This window comes from Mesoplodon mirus (assembly GCF_964341445.2).
Source record: "Mesoplodon mirus genome assembly, chromosome: 16".
NCBI lineage: Eukaryota > Metazoa > Chordata > Mammalia > Artiodactyla > Ziphiidae > Mesoplodon > Mesoplodon mirus.
The window spans coordinates 36,840,183-36,862,598 of NC_138992.1; the positions used below are offsets into that span (position 1 = coordinate 36,840,183).

General features: G+C 39.8%; 1 protein-coding gene across 2 annotated transcripts in view; it reads left to right on the top strand.

Annotated features, from left to right (window-relative positions):
• Nucleotides 1–22,018, top strand: part of NIPAL2 (NIPA like domain containing 2) — a 71,880-nt gene extending 49,862 nt beyond the window's left edge. For both annotated transcript variants that reach the window (XM_082601433.1, XM_082601432.1), the window contains 6 exons: nt 7,042–7,138; nt 12,191–12,326; nt 14,257–14,345; nt 18,205–18,268; nt 19,386–19,480; nt 20,834–22,018. In XM_082601433.1, coding sequence (XP_082457559.1) covers nt 7,042–7,138; nt 12,191–12,326; nt 14,257–14,345; nt 18,205–18,268; nt 19,386–19,480; nt 20,834–20,946 — 594 coding nt within the window. In that variant the 3' untranslated portion in view covers nt 20,947–22,018. The remainder of the gene's footprint in view (nt 1–7,041; nt 7,139–12,190; nt 12,327–14,256; nt 14,346–18,204; nt 18,269–19,385; nt 19,481–20,833) is intronic.
• The last annotated feature ends 398 nt before the right edge of the window (nt 22,019–22,416 follow it).

Genomic DNA, 22,416 nt, shown 5'->3' on the forward strand with positions numbered 1-22,416 from the left:
TCCGTCATACTTTGTGTCTCCCCCTCCCCTATTTTATCTTTCTACTTGTCCACCATACCCAGTCCTTTAACTATTAAGGCTTTCATCAATCAAATCTAAGCACTAGAAGGGCTCATTGAGCATTTCATGATAGTCTAGACTTGATGTCCTACCAACACATTATTATTCTTTGCCTATAAGCAAAACGAATTTTTCATCCAGTAAGAAAAGGGTCACAGAGTCTGTGACCAGAAAATTAAAAGCCTGAGCTGAATCCTTTGGAGATTAAAGATGCATCAAGACTTATTTCCTGGAATAAACAGCACTGTTTGATGATGATGTATTCTATATCATTTTAACACCATAGAAAACATTTTAAAAGAACAAAACTACCTTTTTAAACCTTATAGTTCCACAAAAAAAGTACTCTGAAAATAATTGCATTTTTCCACTTTCCAAAGTTAGCTCTTAATTCATTCATTTATTCACAATTCATTCAACTTATTAGCCACCTAGAATACAGAGGAGAATTCCTGAAGCAGGAATTTTATAGTCCTGGGAGAGACCCATATTCCTGTAAAATAATGAAAGTATATTTGCAAGTAAATGTTGCCAAAAATGTAAATAATTCCAGATATTTATAAGATAGCATAAAATAAACCCTTAATAAAGTCACATTTGGATAGCACTATTGGCATTAGACTCTTAGGGGAATAGATCTATATTATCTCAGTTTATCTCAGTTTGGAATTTAATCCATTATATGTTGCATCTCTAAAGACTCTAGAAGTTATCAATTACATACTAAGATCTTGAGCTGAGGTTTGGTTTAAATCTGTTAAACATCTACGTAATTAATATTTAATCCTTCAACGTCGCAGATTCTGTGCTTTTTCTGCAAACCATAATTGCAAAGATCATAATTACAGTAATTAAGACGATTCTTTGAAGTACATTCATCTAACAGTTTTTGTATTACACCAAGTATAAATGCAACACCTGAACTGCCTTTCGGGACTGATCAAATAACTAATAAAATGAATAAAAATATTTTAAGTCTGAATAAATTTTACATGTCTCAAAAGGGGATTGTGAAGTCATATTACCGACTAGTTAATAGCATCTCCTTGTATCATGTGTTGACCTGTCCCAGGTCAATATCCATTTTCCCCTTAAGGCTTACATGAAGTCAAAGCCTCAGAAACAAGGCCCGGGAGCCTATCCTCTGAGCTGGGACTCTTTTGGGCAGGAAGAGGATTTGAGGAGCCTGGTGTCTACTGGCCAGAGAGGAATGAAGTGTCCTTTGCTCACCCACTAAAACAGACTTTCCCACCTGCTGTTTGCCAAAAAACAAAGAGCAATCAAGTTTGCAAGGTCAAACTAGCTTGGAGAGATGCTATAAAACATACATGGCCCCCTGAGAAATTCATCATCTCCATCAGCAAGTTAAAAACTGGAAGTCCTTTAGGAAAGAGACAGGCTTAACCTTGTTACTCCTGCCCTGCCCAGGCTTATATGACCACGAGGCCCTTTTCTTGAAGGGCCTTTTGTTGAGTAGCAACTATTAATGCCTCTGCAGAACCCACATGAGGAAACATGGCTCTGAGCCTCAGTTAGTTCGGGTTCTTTGGCAGGCTTGACTGTGGCTGTTTTGCCCACCCAGATTTCCCCATAGACTATTCAGATGGAAACCTCTCTTGTGAACACAGAATCCTTTACAAAATCATCTGCGTGGTGCTCATTTCCTCTCCACTGGACCAAAAATTAAATCAGCCGAACCAGGGACCCAGCCTGTCGATTGGTGTAATTCTCTACCCCGAAGCTGACTATTAAGTTGGCCTTTCTGGCAAAAGCTGCTTCAACCACCCACCAGCAGGTGTTAAAACCTGAAGGGAGAAAACTATGTGTGTACAAAGCCTCCGTGTCTGTTGCATGAGGTTCATCTGCTTTGTTGTCTGCATGTAAGTAGCACTCGCAGGTCTGCGCTAGGATACACTTTGCGGCCGCAGTAGCCAGCCTCACCGAGCAGTCTGAGCCCTATGCCCACTCCAACCATGTTCTGTCCTTCATCTGCACAACAGCCCTAGGCATTGGCAGATGGAGAAACTGAGCTAGGGAGGTTCAGTAACTTGTCCAAGGTCACTTAAATACTCAGTGGCAGAGCCAGAATTCAAAACCGGGTCATCCACTTCTGGGGTGCACACTCCAGTTCATTTCCCCACACAGCTCTCCAAGCAGAATTAATACAAGCTGACCTCCGAGTATCAGACCTTTGTCCAGGCTTGGCCTTAGAGAGAACCTTTGCAGAGCTCATTTCTTTTGGACCAGGCAGCTATATCAAAAGCTATACTTTCAGAAAGAACTCGGTGAGAGAAAAGGAGGTGAACACAGGCTCAGATTCTGGTAGTAAGACTAGGGTTTCCAGTGATGAAATTTTGTGTATCTCTTCTGTCACATGATCCCATGGGCTGCTAGCGCTCTTTTTACCACTGAAAACAGGGTGATGCGTGCCTTTAAATGAAATTGGAGAATGAATCCAGAAAATCCAGAATAATTCAGAAAACTCTTCCTGAAAATTTTGTTCCTCTGGAAAGACTTCAGGTACCCAAACCTGAATTAGTTTCCTATCGTTTCCATAACAAATTGTCACAAACTTAGTGGCTTAAAACAACACAAATTAATTTTCTTACAGTTTTGAAGGTCAGAAGTCCAACACAGGTCTCATGGACTAAAATCAAGGTATTGGCAGAGCTGTATTCCTTGCGAGCGCCCCTTGGGGAGAATCTGTTTCCTTGCCTTTTCCAGCTTCTAGAGGCAGCCAGCATTCTTTGACTTGGGTCTTTCTCATGTTACATCTCTCTCTGACCACAGCTGGGAAGGTTCTCTGCTTTTAAGGACCCTTGTGACTACACTGGGCCCACTCGGATAATCCAGGATAATCTCCGCATCTCAAGGTCCATAGCCTTAATCACATCTGCAAAGCCCCTTTGCTGTGTAAAGTATCATACACACAAGTTCCAGAGATTAGGACGTGGACATCTTGGGGTGGGAGGGGGGGCATAATTTTGCCTTCCAGAGCTGTACCACTTAACCCTTCTGAGCCTTGGTTTCCCCATCTGTAAAATGAGGACAGTAATAGTGCCCACCTCCTGAGGCTGTTGTGAGGATTCAATGAATTAGTACAAGTAAAGCATGTGGCAGGCATGCACTAGGTGCTGTTATTATTTCTGGCCTCTGAGATAGCAGTCAGCAAAGCAGCCTCTTCCTGGGTCGCAACAACCTGCAGAAGTCACAGCTTCTTTGATATTGATTTTTTCAGAGAGGAGAGAAAATGTTACTAGAAGAGAAAAAATTAACATTAACTCATGCTGCTTGAATATTTTATTCCCGGGAGCTCCGTGATCTCTTGCCACAGGACAGAACCCAGGGCAACTGCAGTCATTCTGTGAATAATAGGAACTCATGTTTTATAGATCTGAAGCCACAGAGATAGAGTTTGTAAAAAAAAAAGTCATACATGATTTTCAAAACTGATAACTACCATCATCCCCCCCAAAAATGTTAATAATTGGCATGCTAACAGATTTAGCTAACATGCTCTGTGCCTTAGTGCAGGAAGAGCTTTCTTCCCTCCAGCCACAAACACAGTGGTCCCGAAAGCTGCTGGGAGCTGTCTGTAATTGTATCACATGAGAAATGGACAACTGTGGTGGAGGGGAGACCAAGCCGAGAGGGATGTTTCGGTTTCAATGGCAGCTTTCAGGAAAGCAAAGAGATAGGAGTTGAATAGCTTTTGTAGCACGACTTGATTAAATTAAAGGTCTGGCAAATAAGTGCTATAAGGAAGAGTTAAAATGATTGGTTTAATTTGCCAGGAAAAGAAAAGACTAAGGGATGAGTTACTCTTCCATATTAGATGAAACGGTTTTTAAATGAGGAAGATGTGGTCCTGCTGCTTTCCATGCCCACAGAGGATTAAAGGGAGAAACAAACCAACGAGCAAAACCTTGCGTTAGAACAGGAGAGACATGTTTATTTACGGCTCCATAAGTAAAATGCAACCCTGAAAGTAGTGAAGTCCCTAACTCTAGTCATTTTTAAGAAAAAAAAGTAATGCTGGTATTTTCACTTGTCCAATGTAAACATTCATATTTATGATTTCAGTCCAGAGATACTGTCTCTTTGGGGGGAGAAAAAAAAAAGCTATGCTTCAGGTTATCTTAAGGACTACAAAAAAGAAAAAAAAGCTAAAACAAAAATAAAATTGAGAACTCAAAATTATACTAGTTTTCTTAAAGGTAGGAAATTTTTAGACATTCAGTCAATTAATACTTATTGAACACTCAGTTTATTAGACATTAGGCTTGTTTTTTGGCAAGTTGTTCATAATAAATTTGAGGTGTAATTTACTCATTAATTAGAAAAATACTTATTGAGTGACCAACAGTATTCCAGGCACTGGAGGCAGAAAAGGTCCCTGTTCTCATAGAGCAGATGTGCTAGTGGGAAACAGACAAGAAACACATAACCACACGAACAGGTCATGATAAAATACTCCACAGTAGCCACCTGAAGTTGGGGTTGTGATGGGATGACTGGGTGGCTCTGTGAGATCAGAACGACCTGGGAAGATCTGTCTGGGGAGCTGAGTGACTAGGAGTCATTGTGCAAACAATAGCCCAGGGAAAGAGCATTCCAGGCAGGGCAAACTCTTAGTGCAAAGGTCCCAAAGCTGAGCAATCTGAGGACCTCAAAGGACTCAACGGGGTGGCAGGGGTTGGCGGGGAGGGCTAGGCCATTTGTGGCTGGTGCAGGTTGGACCGTCCAGGAGCCAGTCGTACAAGATGATGAGGTCCCAGAAGTTAACTGGGACTTTGTAATCCAGGAGGGAGAGCGGAGCTTATTCTTAACGTGCTGGGACGTTTAAGCAAAGGAATGACTAGATCTAATTTCTATTTTTACTACATGTATCATCCTGGATGAATCTCATAAACATAATGCACAGTGAAAAAAAAGCAAGCGAGTGAAAGCAAGTATAATTCCACTTGTATAAAGAACAAGTGTGCAAAAATAAACGGCGTCATTTGGGGATACGTAGAAATGTGATAAAGTATAAAGAAAATGAATGGTAAACACAAAGCTCAATGTAGCGGTTCCTGGGGAGGTTGCAGGAGGAGGGGAGTGCAATTGGGAACGAGAGACTTCACAGGAGTGATGGGTGCTGTTTCTCAGGTTGAGTAGAGGGCACAATGGTACTTGTCACATTACTGTAAATACCTGATATGTATATTCATATATACTCTCTATGAGTGAAATATTTCATTATCCAAATCGTATTTTTTTTTTTTTTTTGCGGTACGCGGGCCTCTCACTGTTGTGGCCTCTCCCGTTGCGGAGCACAGGCTCCGGACGCGCAGGCTCAGCGGCCACGGCTCACGGGCCCAGCCGCTCTGCGACATGTGGGATCTTCCCGGACCCGGGCACGAACCCGTGTCCCCTGCATCGGCAGGCGGACTCTCAACCACTGCGCCACCAGGGAAGCCCCAAATTGTATTTTTAAATGACTTCTCTTGCTGCTGAATGTCTGGATTGTAAAGAGGCAAAAGTCAAATCAGAGATGAAGTAGAAGCTGTTGCACTAGTCAGAGAGGGCGGCGAGGAATGAGGGAAAAGGAGGAGTTTTCAGCTTGTGCAGCAGGGCACGAGGTGATGCCATCTCCTGATGGGGTGGAGGCCCAGGAGGAACAGGTAGGGAAGGTAGGCCACCAAGAGTTAAGTGTTGGGAGGGCTTCCCTGGTGGCGCAGTGGTTGAGAGTCCGCCTGCCGATGCAGGGGACATGGGTTCGTGCCCCGGTCTGGGAAGATCCCACGTGCCGCGGAGCGGCTGGGCCCGTGAGCCGTGGCCGCTGAGCCTGCGCGTCCGGAGCCTGTGCTCCGCAACGGGAGAGGCCCGCATAACGCAAAAAAAAAAAAAAAAAAAAAAAAAAGAGTTAAGTGTGGGGACTTCCCTGGTGGTGCAGTGGTACAGAATCTGCCTGCCAGTGCAGGGGACACGGGTTCAATCCCTGGTCCAGGAAGATCCCACATGCCACGGAGCAGCTAAGCCTGTGTGCCACAACTACTGGAGCCTGTGCATCTAGAGCCTGTGCTCCACAACAAGAGAAGCCACCACAACGAGAAGCCTGTGCACGGCAAGGAAGAGTAGCCCCCGCTCGCCAAAACTAGAGAAAGCCCGTGTGCAGCAATGAAGACCCAACGCAGCCAAATAAATAAATAAATAAAGAGTTAAGTGTTGGGACTTCCCTGGCAGTCCAGTGTTTAAGACTCTGCGCTTCCACTGCAGGGGACACAGGTTCGATCCCTGGTCGGGGAACTAATATCCTGCATGCCACACGACGCGGCCAAAAAAAAAAAAAAAGAGTTAAGTGTTGCCCATATTCATGTGTTATGGCTGTTATGCATGTGTCAGACTTCTCTGTGACCCAGTGGTTAAAAATCTGCCTGCCAATGCAAGGGACACAGGTTTGAGCCCTGGTCCGGGAAGATCCCACATGCTGTGGAGCAACTAAGCCTGTGCACCACAACTACTAAGCCTGTGCTCTAGAGCCCTTGAGCCACACTACTGAGCCCGCATGCCACAACTACTGAAGCCTGCGTGCCTAGAGCCCATGCTCCGCAACAAGAGAAGCCACCACAGTGAGAAGCCCGTGCACCACAACTAGAGAAAGCCCATGTGCAGCAAAGACCCAACACAGCCAAAAAAAAAAAAAAAAAAAAACGCATGTGAAAATGTCTGGTAGACAACTGGATAAATGAGACTGGAGTTGGGAGGTCAGGACTGGAGATCTAGATTTGGGCATCAGTGCCATGTAGGTGACGTTAAAACTCTGGGTCTGGATCACTAAGGCTCCTTATGCTGCTCTCATATATTTATAATTGTCTTTAGGAGCTCCAGTCATCCTCAACCCTCATATGATAGTTGTTGCAAAAATCAAAAAGAGAAGTGTGACATTCTGAAGACTTCGTATAGAATAATTTACACTTTACTCTTTTTCATTTCTAGATTTTAGAAATACTAATTTTCTGCATTCTCCTATATTTCCATAAAAGAAAAGGAATAAAACACATTGTGATTCTGCTAACCCTGGTGGCACTTCTAGGTAAGGATATTTTTTGTTTTCTAATTATCTAATCTAGCCATGCTAAATCATAAAAGAGTTTAAAGGAAAATATTTGAGCATTCTATTTTTTCTCATTGTTTCTACTTTTCAATTCTGATCTATAGAAACTGAGTCTCAGTTATGCAAATTATACTTTGCATGTCCATTGCTGCAATTGATATATGTTTAATTTTTAATATATTTAAGGATTTTTACTTCTTGATCATTTTATTTGCTCTCTGACAATTTGGGGATTTTTTTCTTAGTAAATAATTGAAGAATATTAAAAGAGAAACAAATGAATAAACCCAAATGAAACTTTTGTATCAGAAGTTATCTAGGCCTATCCTGTTTACATTTAGAAAAATAAAAAACTTTAAAACATGGCTAATATGAAACAAATGTGAGCAGTATGATTTTTCTTGAATACAACATTTCTTTCATTCATTATTTAACTACCCATTTCCTTTTTTTCCAGAGGCACCTTATAAGATTTGAAAACTGTTGCTTACATAAGCCCTCTCTATATTTTTAAATCTATTCTCCCTCCCCACTCCTCTGTATCTCTCTCTCACACATATACATATACATAAATAGATATATAGATGTAGATATAGATATATAGATATATAGATATATATATCTCAACACTAGGAGATCTCACTAATCATTTGGGAAATTCCCTTTTCAAAAATTTATTTATTATTCTTTCTTTGCCTAAGATGACCCATCCATCACATGTTGTTTACTCTAACTTTGTACATTGTAGTTATACCTTTGAGGCAGCTGCAGTTCCCATGTTCATGAGGTGCTGGAGGTTTCATTTCTTCATTTCATCAACTCTCCTTTGAATTGGAAGATTTGCATTTGTGATAGTTACTTATAGAAACAAATTTACTCTAGAACATGTTCAGGTATGTGGTTGATCAAAAGAACAGAAAAGAAACTTTATATTTTTTTCTTCCAAATTACCAGGTAGGGAGAACAAAAGCAAACTAAGAGAAAAGATGCACATTATGTAGGAAAATATTGAAAATAAAGGAAATTTTAAATAGGAAAGTAAGATAACAGAATTAAGACCATACATATCAGCTTTGATCATAAATGTAAAAGGGGTAAGTTTACCAAGTAAAAAAGAAATATTTCCAAATTGTACTTCAGAAAAATTCCCATATTGATTTTGAAAAAGATTGTGAAATTGGATTCAGCCAGTTTCCTCTGGTTTAGCTCTATAAGGGTTATTGAAACAGCACCCTTTCTGACTGGCCTCTGCTGGTTGTGAAATATTTTGACTTCATACATAAATTTCATCTAAACAAGGTAACTCAGATTGAAAGTAAAAGAAAGCAGAAGGTCATTATATTACCATCTAAGTTAAAATCAAGGCAGAAGCACTAAATGCAACAGAGGATCCTGGAGGCTCCCCTATTGGTATTTAGTTGCTAATCAGGGTAGGACTGGGGCTTGGAAGGAGGAGGCATCAGGGGACAGGGGCCCTCAGTAGACTGGGCAGCAGCTATTTCAGAAACTACATTAGCATAAATATAAGAGGAGTAGGAGACTTCTCTTAGCTCATGGAAATAAGGAGACAGAAAAATATGTAAAATTAGAGAAACTGAATGCTTAATTTTGATCTGGCAGCTCTAATGTTGAACTCTAAATCCAGAAAGCAGAGAATACACCTTCTTTCAAGTGCCTGTGTAACATTTACAAAAGCTGATCTTATAATTGGCCACAAAGAAATTTTTGATAAATTCCAGGAAGTTGAAATAGTACAGACCACATTTTCAGATCACAGTGAGATAAAAACAGAAAATAATAACAAAAATAGAACCACTAAAACCGTACCACCTGGGAATGTTAAACACTATGCTTAAACTGCAGCTGGGCCAAAGCAGAAACCACGATTTCATTACAGCATATATTTCTTAAATTATTATGAAAACACTTAATATTAAACCTATAGTTTATGACTAATGCTATATTCAGAAGGAAATTCATTGCTTTAAATGTAAGTCAAGTAAGTACTCAACTCAAGAAGTTAGGGGAAAAAAGCACAGAAATAAAGCTGAGGCAAGCAGAAAGGATCAATTAGTAAAGATAAAGGCAAAAATTAATGAAATAGAAAGCAGAAAAGCAATGGATCAATAAATAAACCCAAGAATCAGTTCTGAGGAAGAACTAGGAATAAACTGAGAAGGCTGACTTTTAAACATGGGTCAGCATAATTAATGTTGGGCAAAAATCGTACTGTTATAATGATGAAAATAATACATGTCTACTGCTGAGAATTAAGAAAACAGAGAAAGACAACAAGAAAATATAAAATATTTTAATATAAAATATTAAAATTCATATAATTGAGCACTGCAGCGTAATATTATGGGAGTGTGTCTGGTCCTCTGTAGAAGATAGTTTACCAATAGATTTCAGAAGAACAGTGGCTGTCAACACAGTAATTGCCCTTTAGGTGATTTTCCTACAGAAATTGGCAGAATGATATACAAAGATTTGTATTCAAGGACATTCATCACAGTTTCATTTTTAATACCAAAAAAATGGATACAATCAAAATATCCAAGAGTAAGGAATTCCCAAAAGGCATTCCCATTCATACAAAGGCTTACTCTCCAGCCAATAAAAATCATACTTTAGAAGAAAAATTACTGGCATAGAAAATACTTAATGGTGATGGAAAATTGGTTCCTAAGTAGTATATACTGTATGATTCACATGTTATAATATATTTGTGCTTAGTGATTGAAAAATAACTACAGAGTCTCAAATGTTAAAAATGATTTGGGGGTGAGGGTTGAGATTACAGGTGATTTTTATTTTTCTTTCCAGACTTTTCTGCATTTTCCAAATTTTTGTAAGTGGGCATGTATACTTTTTATAGTTTAAAAAAATGAGTTTAATGTTTATTCATAATCCCATTGCCTAGAGATAGCCACTAATAGTATCTTGATGTAGTTTCTTCTAGCCATTTTTTCTGTGCATATGTAAGTACTTTCTACTTTTACATCTACAGCATTAGAATGATACCGCATTACAATTTGGTATTCCCACCCATCCTCATTAACCACCCCCGCCCTCCAAAAAATTTAGAAGTACTCAACACCAGCTTAGAAATACAATAAACAGTGATTAATCAGGTGGTGATTGTGCATGCTTTGAAAATATAGTGATTAACTCTAGCAACTGATAGTTGGTTTAGCTGTTTAATAAAGAATTCTAGTTTTGTTTTTGTTTTGTATTTAAGTAAATTTAACATCAGATGGTGGTTGAATTAGGTGGCCTTTGCTACCCTGAGGTTCTGAGGCGAAGGAAACAGTGTGTTCAACTCTTTCTCCGTGAATGATCTCTTTTGGAAACCTGGCTGTTCAGACCACAAGCCCATCACCACATTGTGCTCTAATTTCAAGCCAAGTGCTTAGGAGGAAATCAAGGTCCCTCAAGAGCTAACCTTATAAACTTAAACCATCAAGTGACATACATGTCTATAGGTATTTTACATTTCTAGATGAGCTAAAATATGACTATTTTCATAATCTATAGAAAATATGTAAAATGACCAAGTCAAAAAACATTTAAGGTGAAGAAGGGCCCAGCTGTAAGGGCCTCTTTGTTCAGATTGGGAGTTTGTTTTTAGAATTTATCACCTGGTCTCCTCTGTTAATTATGACTTTTAACAGAAAGAAAATGCCTAATTTGGAAGTACGCCCTGGTATCCTTCAAGTCAAAGTATATTTTTAGTTTTTGGAAAACTAGGCTTTTCCTAGTTGGCCATCACCTGCTATTTTAAACATTATATATATATATATATATCTCCTTTTCAAAAGCTAAAAGGAATAAAGCTCAGATATATTATGACCAAGTAGATCAAAGATAGTATTTCTTCTTCACACTGCCTTTGACTTACAGATATTTGATTTCATGTAAAAATTATTTTTTAACTTTCTGTGGGTTTCAGCTAAATTATGGAATTATATGCAACAGTAGTTTCAAGAGACCTAAGACAAAAAGAAAACTCTCTTCTTCCTACAGAAACACTGTGTTTCCAGAAAATTCTTCCTTGCTTTCATTCTAACATAACCTTATCAAATCACTTTTTCCTCATTGCTGTTTGAAACATATGAGGAACTTGTTCTCATAGTGATAAGTTCCTCTTTAGCATAGAAAATAAACAGACATTGCTTGTGTAAATCTTAGATTTAGGGTCGACTCTGAGAAATGAATACACAGCTCTGTCCTGCTTACTATTAACGTCCTTGTCAAAAAATATTTTTAATGAAAACTTCTAGGCGTTTACTAACAAAAGGGCTCATACGTAGACTTAGTAGAGCTCTTAGTAAACTCACGGAGTGAGTTGCTTTTCACTTTCCAGTCTTCTCGTCTATTTGGCTTTAAATTTTTTCAGTATAGTTTTTTTTTTTTTTTTTTTTTTTTTCTTTTTGCGGTATGCGGGCCTCTCACTGTTGTGGCCTCTCCCGTTGCGGAGCACAGGCTCCGGACGCGCAGGCCCAGCGGCCATGGCTCACGGGCCCAGCCGCTCCGCGGCATATGGGATCCCCCCAGACCGGGGCACGAACCCGTGTCCCCTGCATCGGCAGGCGGACTCCCAACCACTGCGCCACCAGGGAGGCCCCTCAGTATAGTTTAATAGTTATTTTCCCATTAATGTCACAGGGGCAATCTGCCTTTTCTTATCTCCTCCCTTCATTATTTTCTTCCTTTCCCGTCTACTAGTAATTATAGCCTCCACAGCATCCTTTCAACAGTGAGGGCTGGAAAATAAGCATCTTGCTCCAAAGATAAGCACTCAGTCACACAGCAGATCTTTAGCTGATTTAAGCAAATGGAAAGGCCACAGCTTGAGCAACAGGACTACTGCTTGGCTGGCATCACAACCTACCCTACACCTCTCAGGGCAGTCTTCATTCTTAAAGCATAATAGGGGTATTTACTACTCTACCATGTAAAGTAAAGATACTTATTTGTAATTCTATCAAAGATATGTATTTTATTTGTGTTTTGTGCTTTCTTTTTCAGCCTCATTGACTGTTATTTCAGTAAAAGCCGTCTCAGGCATGATCGCTTTTTCTGTGACGGATAAAATGCAACTAACTTATCCCATCTTCTATATCATGTTTATCATCATGATAGCATCTTGTGTTTTCCAAGTCAAGTAAGTTAGCTCTTACATACTCACTGCTCTTTCAATATTCCTGTGCTTCTCTGACCATTAATCTTTATTGGCCTCAGATGATAATTAAAATTAGATGCAACTGATTTCTAAGGGTGAGGGGTCTATGCTTATCCTCAGCCAATATCCCTGGCTTTATCCTTCACATCCAATAATAAGTTTTTACGAAGCATTGCCTTCATGTTTTGTGAGTTCTAAAGTGTGGCCATAATCCAGCTAAGTGCACTTTGATACTTTCCTGATGCTCTTCTGCTTGTAATTAATATCCATCGCACACAGGTTGTCATTAGCAATAAATCAAAGGGGCAGGTCCACATCCAGGATTTCATTCTAAATATAGGAAATACATGAACCCTTCACCTTCATTTCTTAGCTCATACTCATTAATTGCCCAGAGATGGACAAAACCAGACGTTTGGCCGGGAGGGAAATCCTTTCCCCAAAACTTTGCATCTTTAGCCAGAATTTTCTTTGCACCCACGGGATTGCAGAATGATTGTTTTACATTTCTCTTGGGACCTCACAGTGGTGATATGGAACATTTTTAATTTCTGCTCTTCTCTCCCCCCACCTCCATCTGCTCCAATCTCTTCCCCTCCATTTCACATCATGATTTTGCCTTTGCTGCTAGGTTCTCCTGAGTCCACCAGAAAGTTTTCTGTTTACCCCAAAACTGAGCAGCAGCCCAGTGCCAGCCAGGAAATCAAAGCCCAAATTTTGGAGGAGAGCAGCTCCTTCCTTAGGTGCTAGAAGTCAAGTCTAATTGTTACGGGTTGAACATGGACCCTGTTACAACGAGTGTGTTACAGGAGAAATCCAATGTTCTGTCACTGTTTCATTTGTCATAAACAAACTGTTTCTTTTGTTTGTTTATAAGACCAAGTGTGTATCTAACACTTGAATCATGAAACTGTTCTGTTTCATCTCTCTTCTGAATTAATCGGTACAGTTACAATAGCTTTCAGAATTTAGTGATTAGCATCATTATCTTTAAACTCTGCTTCACGAATTTAAAAGCCAGATACAACTGAAGGTAAACTACATTCCTATCACCCTTGTTTCAGTCCCTGCACTTCTCACCCTAGAACTATGTGACCACACTAGAACGGTAGAACCATGGTTCTCAGCCCTGGCTTCCCATTACAATTCATTACCTGAGGAGGTTTGTATGTACATATATGTATACATGCACATATATACTTACATGCCTGTGTACATGCATGTGTGTGCATGCATGTACACACACACATAGAGGAACACTTGGGCTCTACTCACAAATTTTTTTTCAATTGCTCTAGAATAGGACCTAAACATTAGTGCTTTTTAAAGTGCCCAGGTGATGTCAATGCAATGCACTGCTTCGGCAAAGGTCTAGTCCCTGACAGGGCTGCACAGTGCAGTTGTGGGAACCTGAACCATGTTGGCGGCCAAAGTGGGAAGCTGAGCTCCCACATGTGCTCTGCAGCTGGAGGGCCGAGCATTGTTTTTGAAACATTAAACATTCCTTTACTTCTCCATCTTCTTTCTTGGCACGTGGCATGTCAAGGGATAGCTATACCATTCCCCAGATATGATATTTAACAGGTTCTAAAGTCTATCCTAATGAATCAGCCCCAGTGTGATACTGGTCCAGCAGCTTGAATCGCTTCCAACTCAAACTTCTGTGGCCTCCAAATATGATTAATTGCTTTTCATTGTTACTGTTGTTGGTTTAAACAGACCGTAAAACCTGACATCTGATCTCATACATCAGATGCATATAAGCTATGACTGCTGATTGGAAATGCCCTTTTACTGCACTTCCTTTCCCTTTGTAGTTGTAGCTAAAGAACATGCATTTCTCGATGTTATTGTTAACTTATTTTTGAGCGTCTCTTAAAGACAGAGCTTCAGTAAGTGCCTTCTGCTCTAGGCTCCTGAATCAAGCCACAGAACTCTACAATACAGCGACGGTGGTGCCCACTAACCATACTTTCTTTACAATCAGTGCCATTATTGCAGGTGAGTTTTGGCTTTCTACGCTGAGGTGATTCTATCCCCATAACAAGCATAAATGAGGTCTCCCGCAGAGTAATGAGAAAATCGAGGAAGATTTCAGTTATAAGGAATGTATAACCCACATCCTCCTAGCTACCACCCAGTGTCTGAACTTCCTCCATAACGTCCTCTAGGAGAGGTTATTCTACTTTGTGTGAATGTTCCCCAGTGCTCTCTGTCCCCCGAGACAGTTCAGTCCTGGTTTGAATCACTCTAATAATTTGGAGAGCTCTAATTAGTAGAAAGTAGTCCCCTGTATTGGAACTGAAATAAGCCTCCCTGTGAATTCCAGATGCTCATCTTAGTTCTGCTTTCTGGAGTCTTCTCCTTGCCAGCCCTTCTGATAATCAAAGCGCAGGTCCTCTTGTGTCCTGTCTCTGGACCAAACATCCCCAGTTCGATGAACTCTTCCCTCCCTGGTCCTCACCACCTGCATCAGAGAGAGGGGTCCAAAAATGAATCCAGTGTTCCAGGGAAGGCCAGACAGATGAGAGTAGAAACTACTACCTTTGCTGTTCTGGCCTCTATTTTTCTACTATGGTAGTTTTTTTCTTTCTAGGATTAATTTTTTAAATATGTCAGACACAATAGTGTTCAAAAAGTATAAATTTGAAATTTGGTCCAAACAAAAATACAGTAGATTCAGGTATATCATTGGTAAGTTTGGTACTGGTATACCTTAGTTCATTGGCTTATTAGATGTACTTACTACCTTGTCATATTGGGACTTCATTTCCCAATGCAAAGTTTATGTATTTGGAAGGTAATTAGGTATTATCTGTTGCCTAATGGACACATCTTGTTTATTTCATGGCAAACAGGGTGACTGCCAAGGGGCAATTTTTTAATGTAATTAATGCATTTTCTGTTTCCCAAAATTGAAACATACCTTTAAAGAGAAAGATTTTATCCGGAAACATCTAATTTTTTTTAGCATTTTATGCTTGTTGACAAAAGAAAGTAACAAAAGATTGTACACTTGTGTGCCCCAGAAATATTGAAAAAGGAAAAGAGCAAGGCCAAAAACATTTATAGGCGTGACACACAGCATAGTAATTAAGATGACTGTGCTAAAGATGTGTAAAACATGTAGTTCCCCTGAAAAGAAGGTTTTATAGGAGGACCAACAGGGCTGGGTCTGAATACTTAGCACACCAAGTAACTGATGAATCAGGGAAGCTGGAACTTTCTGGGAGTGATAATAGTTCACCTGATGTTACTGAAGTGTGGAATGGAGGTGAAGCTTCTTGACTTACTTCTCCTCTTTGCCCCCATCAAAAAATATAGCGTGAAACGAAAATGAGATACCGTATTTTGCCTGCTAAATTAGTAAAGCTTTTGTTTTGCTCTTTTTATCTCAGTAATCAATGCTGACAAGGCTGAAGTGTTGCAGGCAGTCTCGTGGAGCCGGGTACCATAGTACCGCCCTCCTAGAACTGAGTGTCATAGTTTTTATCAAGAGCCTTAAAAATGTTTCTACTTTTTGATCCTACAACTCAAAAACAAAAAACAAATAACCCAATTAAAAAATGGGCAAAGGACTTGATTAAGACATTTCTTCGAAGAAGATGTACTTGTGCTTGGCCAACAAGCACATGAAAAGATGTTCAACATCACTAATCATTAGGAAAGTGCAAACCAAAACCACTTCACACCCATTAGGATGACTACTAGCAAATAAATAAATAAAATAACAAGTGTTGGCAAGTATATGAAGAAATTGGAACCCTTGTGCACTGTTAGTGGGAATGTAAAATGGTGTAGCCACTATGGCAGTTCCTCAAAAAATTAAGCATAGAATTACCGTATGATCCAGCAATTCTACTTCTGGGTATATGTCCAAAAGAATTGAAAGCAGGGACTCAAACAGATATTTGTACACCTAGGTTCATAGCAGCATTATGCACAGTAGCCAAATGTCAGAAGCAACATAAGTTGACAGATGAATGGATAAAGAATATGTGGTGTATACATACAATGGAATATTATTCAGCCATCAAAAGGAAAGAATTTTTGATACATGCTACAACATGGATGAACCTTGAGGACATTATGCTAAGTGAAACAAGCCAGTCACAAAAGGACAAATACTGTATGATTCCACTTATATGAGGTATCCAGAGTAGTCAAACTTACAGAAATGGAAAGTAGAGTGGTGATTGCCAGGGGCTGGCGGGAGGCAGAAATGGGGAAGTTGTCTAATGGGTATAGAGTTTCAGTTTTACAAGATAAAAAGTTCTGAAGATTGGCTGCACAACAATATGAATATAATTGGCCCTCTATATCAACAGTTCTGCATCTGTGGATATAACCAACAGTGGATAGAAAATATCCCCTCCCCTCCAAAAATACCAGAAAGTTCCAAAAAGCAAAAATTTAATATGCCGCATGATAGCAGCTATTCACATAGCATTTACACTGTATTATGTACTATAAGTAATCTAGAGATGATTTAAATATTTGTGGAGGATGTGTGTAGGTTATATGCAAATATTATGCCATTTTATATAAGGGACTTGAGCATCCTCAGATTTTGGTATCCACGGAGGGGTCCTACAACCAAATCCTGTGGGTACCAAGTGACGACTGTATACTTAACACAACTGCGCTGTAAACTTTAAAATGTTTAAGATGGTAAATTTTATGTTACGTGTATTTTACTACACTTTTTTTAGTTTTTGCTCTGTTTTAACAGAAATTCCTCTTAAAGCGACAACAACAAAGAATCCTAAAATACTGGGGAAAAAATTTGTAGAGAAGTTTATTGACACTTTACAAAAGCAAAACATTTGAAACAATTTAAAATGTCCTTCAAGAAATGAATATTATGGGGCACCAGCTCAGAATAACAAGAAAACATTAAATGATCACAAGGAAATGTGTAATAGCATGGAAAAATGCTTCAGAAGTGTTGATTCATTCAACAAATATTCATCAGAATGGGACATGGCTTATTCCTGTAGGAAGTTTATCCTCTAGGTGAGGAGATAGACTTCAGACTGAGAAAGCCCCTGTCTTGTTCCCTGTGGTATCTGCATCACCTAAGCAGTGGCTGGCACTTAGGACTCTCAATAAATACTTGTCCACAGGGTAGCAAGGCTAACACCACACACACACAAATTTGATTCCAAGTAATATATAATTTAAAGATAACTTATTTAGTAAAAACTCTACAAAGGCTTTGGGACCGTAGCCCAAGAGGAAATCATTGAGACTAACAAGGAGAGAAGAAAATCTCATCAGAGTAAAGGACACATCCACATTTCCCTTCACCCAGAAGGAGATGGGAGAGGGGTTGGCAGTGAGAAATGGAGCCGGGGTAGCACATCAGCAACTTCCACTGCCTGAATGAGCATGTGCCAGACCCACAAACCGCAGGGTGTTGCCAAGACTGACAGCATGGGGAGCATCTGGCCGGAAGTGCAAGCGCTGTGTCAAAGGCCCAGAGTCCACCCAGATGCACAGGTCAGGCTTGCTGACCCCAGGCTTAAAACTGTGGGTGGGAAATATCACTCGAGTTTTGTTTTCTTGCACGTGCCAGGGGGACAAATCTTGGACTGGATAAGAAATTTCTGTTGGCAAAAGCTATGTTAATGGTGCAGATTTTTTAATAATGATACTTACATTATATAAAGTCTAAAAATCTGTTTTTTTGGAATCACTGAAAATGTTAGTATGGCATGCAAATATTTTTAAACTACAGGATGTGCATTTTAAGGGTAACTATACTTAGAAAAAATAATATATTAATTTGAAAAACAATATGTAGCTATTGTAAATATTCTTACCCTAAAATTAATGTTATCTTCTATTTCTGTGGTAGGTATCATATTTTATCAGGAATTCCTTGGTGCAGCTTTTCTCACTATATTTATATATCTTTTTGGGTGAGTAAATGTCTCAGAAGTAAGGTATGTGAAATCCTATTACTTTTATGTGAGGTTTTTGGCATTGTACCTGAGGCATAGAAAATTGGAAAATTATATAAGAAACATCAGTTCCCCGAGCTCCTAAAAGAAACATATTTTTCAACTTAACACCCTACCCAGGGCTCAGTGTCTCTGTGATTTAAGTATCTCTCTGAGGGTTCTGAAACATTGGGGATTTTCTCTTCCAGCCAAAGTCAAGGTAAATCCACTGGCCCTTGTAGCTACTCCACATTTTTATACTCTCTCAGACCTACCCCACCCTTGGGAACCCCTAGGTTAGATCTCAATCAGGGAACCACAGATGCCTCTAGGATCACCTAGAACAAAAGACCAAGACTGGGGCAGATCCCTACCTTTGGACCTAATAACATCAGATTGGTGCCATCCCTCTCCTGTGTCTGGGTGCCCAGCTTTAACCCTGCCTAGAGATTTGGAGGACAGTCACTGCTGGCATTCTGGCAAAGAGAGAGCAGAACTTTGACAGAATATCGCCAATGTATCGATTCTTCCATTGGTTCCAGCTGGCACTCTATGAATGCTTAGTTGCTTCTTGATGTGGTACCCTGCATGACCATTGTTATGCAAACTTGAGCCCAGACTATTTTCAGTGTAGAAAATCATCTATCTTGAGAATTCAATCTCATAAGATTTTTGGGCGAGGCTAAACTTCTGGGATCTGGAAACTATGACTATTCTTATGGCCAAGGACAACAAAATATCTTAGAAAATTAAAGAATAAATTATTTTTTGCTCGTGTTGCATGCCAGTAATGAGTCTGGGCATGCATGGATAGAAAATGAGACCTAGTGTCTACCCAAAGGGTTTAGAGCCTAAATTAGCCTCCAGATGGTAAAAACCTGAAGCAGAGACTTATTGGAAGCTGCCCAGGTCTTGGTTCTGGGGACAAATATTATTGGCTGTAGCAATTAAGACAAGTTCTAGGCAGCTTACCATGAGAAACAGAAAGAATAAAACCGGTGGAATGTATGTCATCCTGTAGAATATGGAATTCAGTTATTTAACACTGTGTGTTCTTTCAGTGATCTTGTGTTGTTTGTTACCATTATTCTTACAGGTGTTTTCTGTCATTCCTTGGTGTGGTTTTGGTCACAAGAAATCGAGGAAAGGAACATCTGCCACAGTCTTACATTGATTTTGGACGTGTCCCTGGTAAAACTGTATATTCCTTAATTTAGAATAGGAAATTTTATCCTTATAAATTAATTATTGCTGGTATGATTTGGGGTGTTAAATTAATATAAAACATAATTCTTACCCTCAAAAACATGTACATTTAATGATGAAACCAGAGGTGATAGTTTAACTGTAAATGTTAATAATCATTTATTTGACTCTCGGCTTTGCACAGAACCCTGGGGTTAGAAAGGAACTGATCCTGTTTTCTTGATTTGGATGATGTTGCAAATTTCCTTTTTAGGTTTCTTTAAGTTGGAAAAGGGTAGGGAAAGGAGTAGGAGTGGCAAGAACAGACCCTTGCTGCTTGGAGAGCCTTTCAGGGAACATCTAAGGCCAGAAAGTCAGGTGCTCAGACGGAGGTGGCCTGAGCACTGTAGGGCCAAGAGAGACGTTCTTCTCGACCACCTGAATGTGAGCTTCTTCCCCTCTTCCTTACCTCATTCATCCAGAGCGGATGCATCGCTGTCCCAGCTCTCCACTCTCGCTGAGACTAACTAGCTTCTGTCACGTAGACAACACAAGCCATAACCAGAACAAAGGAAACAGGCTGCAGCGTCCCCACCTCCTCCCCTGCTCACCACCCCCAACAATCTCCAGTTTTGCTAGGGATCTGGGGTGACCTATAGGTTTCTAGACAAGGAGCAGTGATGTTCTCACAGCTTCCTCTACCATTCTGCTAGGACCAAGCCTTTGAAGCAAACACCATTAAAGCCTCATCCCTACGACTGAGAAAATATGGCCCTATGAGTTCTGTGTTCTCTTTCCCATTCGAGCCATCTTATCAGCTAAGAGCACTCAGTGCAAGAATTGGCATTCGTGGCAAGGGTGTGTGTTAGAGATGCCTTGTATGGTTAGGGGTTCTTTGGTAGGGAATAAAGTTTACTTCTTTTTAACTCTATTTTTCATTTCACATAGCCCCATACATAGGATCAGTAACAGCTTTAGAAGCCACTGTGAAAGACTGCTTTTCTCTGTTGTTATATGCATTAGACTAAACATGGACAAGGAGACAGAACACTGGGGAAAGAGGTTTGGAGATGAGTGCATGCTTCATGTTAATCTCCTGGCTGATCCAACCTGATTTCCGTGCTCAGCATGGTAGACCCTGGGTGGGAGACAGCTCGGTCATGTGGACAGCAATGATCACACATCAAGGGGCGTGGAGTTCCATGGGCCTTTCTTCCTTGACTTTTATCTCTTCTATTTAGAGGGTGACCACCTAGTATTTTTTAAAGGAATAAAATGTGGCCTAGATAGAGGAGAATTTATTAAGACTTGTTCTGCTGAAAGAGCTCAAAAGATTCTTTGTGATTATTATCTCCACAGGGAAACAAACATTGGACAAAATACAACCAGATTCAAACGGCTTATCCTATGGAACTTTGCCTAATGGAAGTGACTCCACAAAGAGCCCAAGTGGAGAGAAGAAAGAGGTCTGAAATGCCGAGAGGGATGGCTGCTGGCCTGTTATTCGATACCACCTTTTAAAAAATTGCACATGTTCAATTTGTGTCAGCAGCTATTTTATGCTGACATGTGCTCCCATTTGTTTCAGTCCTTTACCCCACCTCCATGTCTATGGACTATCAGGGCCTTCCTAAGCTTTGACAGTCTAATATTTTCATGGAATGTGATTTGAAGTGTTCCCCCACACCCTGGACCTCTCCCTAGTGATCATCGAACTGGCTAGATCTTAATTAGAGCCTGGCTGCCCAAGCAGGAATGTCACACAAAAATGTGCGTTCACGATTTGGCTGCAGAACACATCGGTTGCTTTTCCCATACAGCTTGCAAGGTCAGTTGCTTTGTTTTAAGGGGACACTTTAGCCCCAGCACCTCGCTCCTAAACCAAAGGTTTGAGAGCACTCATTTTTCCTGAGACACCTTTTATGAGCCTTCCCCAAAACATTTCACCTTCCTATTCCCAAATTGAGTGGTGAATCATCTTTTCTGAAAACTAGCCCTATCACAAATATCCTTTGAAAATTAAGGGTGTCTTTAAATTAGAATTTATACCCCATTCTATGATGGGGTATACCAAAATCAAAAGACCTGGACTGGTGGACTTTTTTAAGCTTAAGAAAGGAAAAATTTAAGAATTAGTACCAATTTTTTAAATAAAACTGTAATAGAATGGTGATGTTTTCTTCAGCTGTATGATCCTATTATACTTGAATTGAAACTGAAGACAAACTTCATATACTATATACTTCATATAGTATACATATACTTCATTTACTATGCCTTTATTTGTTTAGATCTTATAATTTATCAAGTGGGTTTTTATGTTTTAACTTATAACACGTCTCAAAAATCATATTTAAATTCTTAGTGATATTTTCACTAACACTGTTTCTTCCTCAAGGCATTACTTCAAGCTTTAGAATAAAATTCTTCTAGGTAAAAGAACAGTTATGATTAGAGAACTGGATTTCAGCCTTTTTAAATCTGTAGATATAGAACACAGCCAAGGGGTCCAACCTAAGTCTAGGGAGGAAACCCAGGTGCTACCATACCCCGAATGGCTCTTCCACTGCCATAGTGACATAGCTACTAAGATACATTTGCAGGTAGAGTCCGTAATCATATCTGTTATTATTTATGATCTCCTAATATTTAAATGAGAAGAAAAGAGCTAGCTTTCATTATCACCAACACCAAATAATAAGCCCCCTCCTTAATGACATTTCAAAACCTTCAGATGACTTCTGACAGGCCAGTCCAATATTATTCCAGCTAATTGTCCTGCATTTGTTTGGTTGTTTAACTCAGAACTATTGAAACTATAGTCTTAACTGCTTTGGGTCTTTTATCTTTGTTCTCTGTCATGACCTGCATTCCTGACCAGACCAACCAAACCGGGCCACAAAGGTGAGATTCAAATCCATCACCAATGTATGAATAATAAT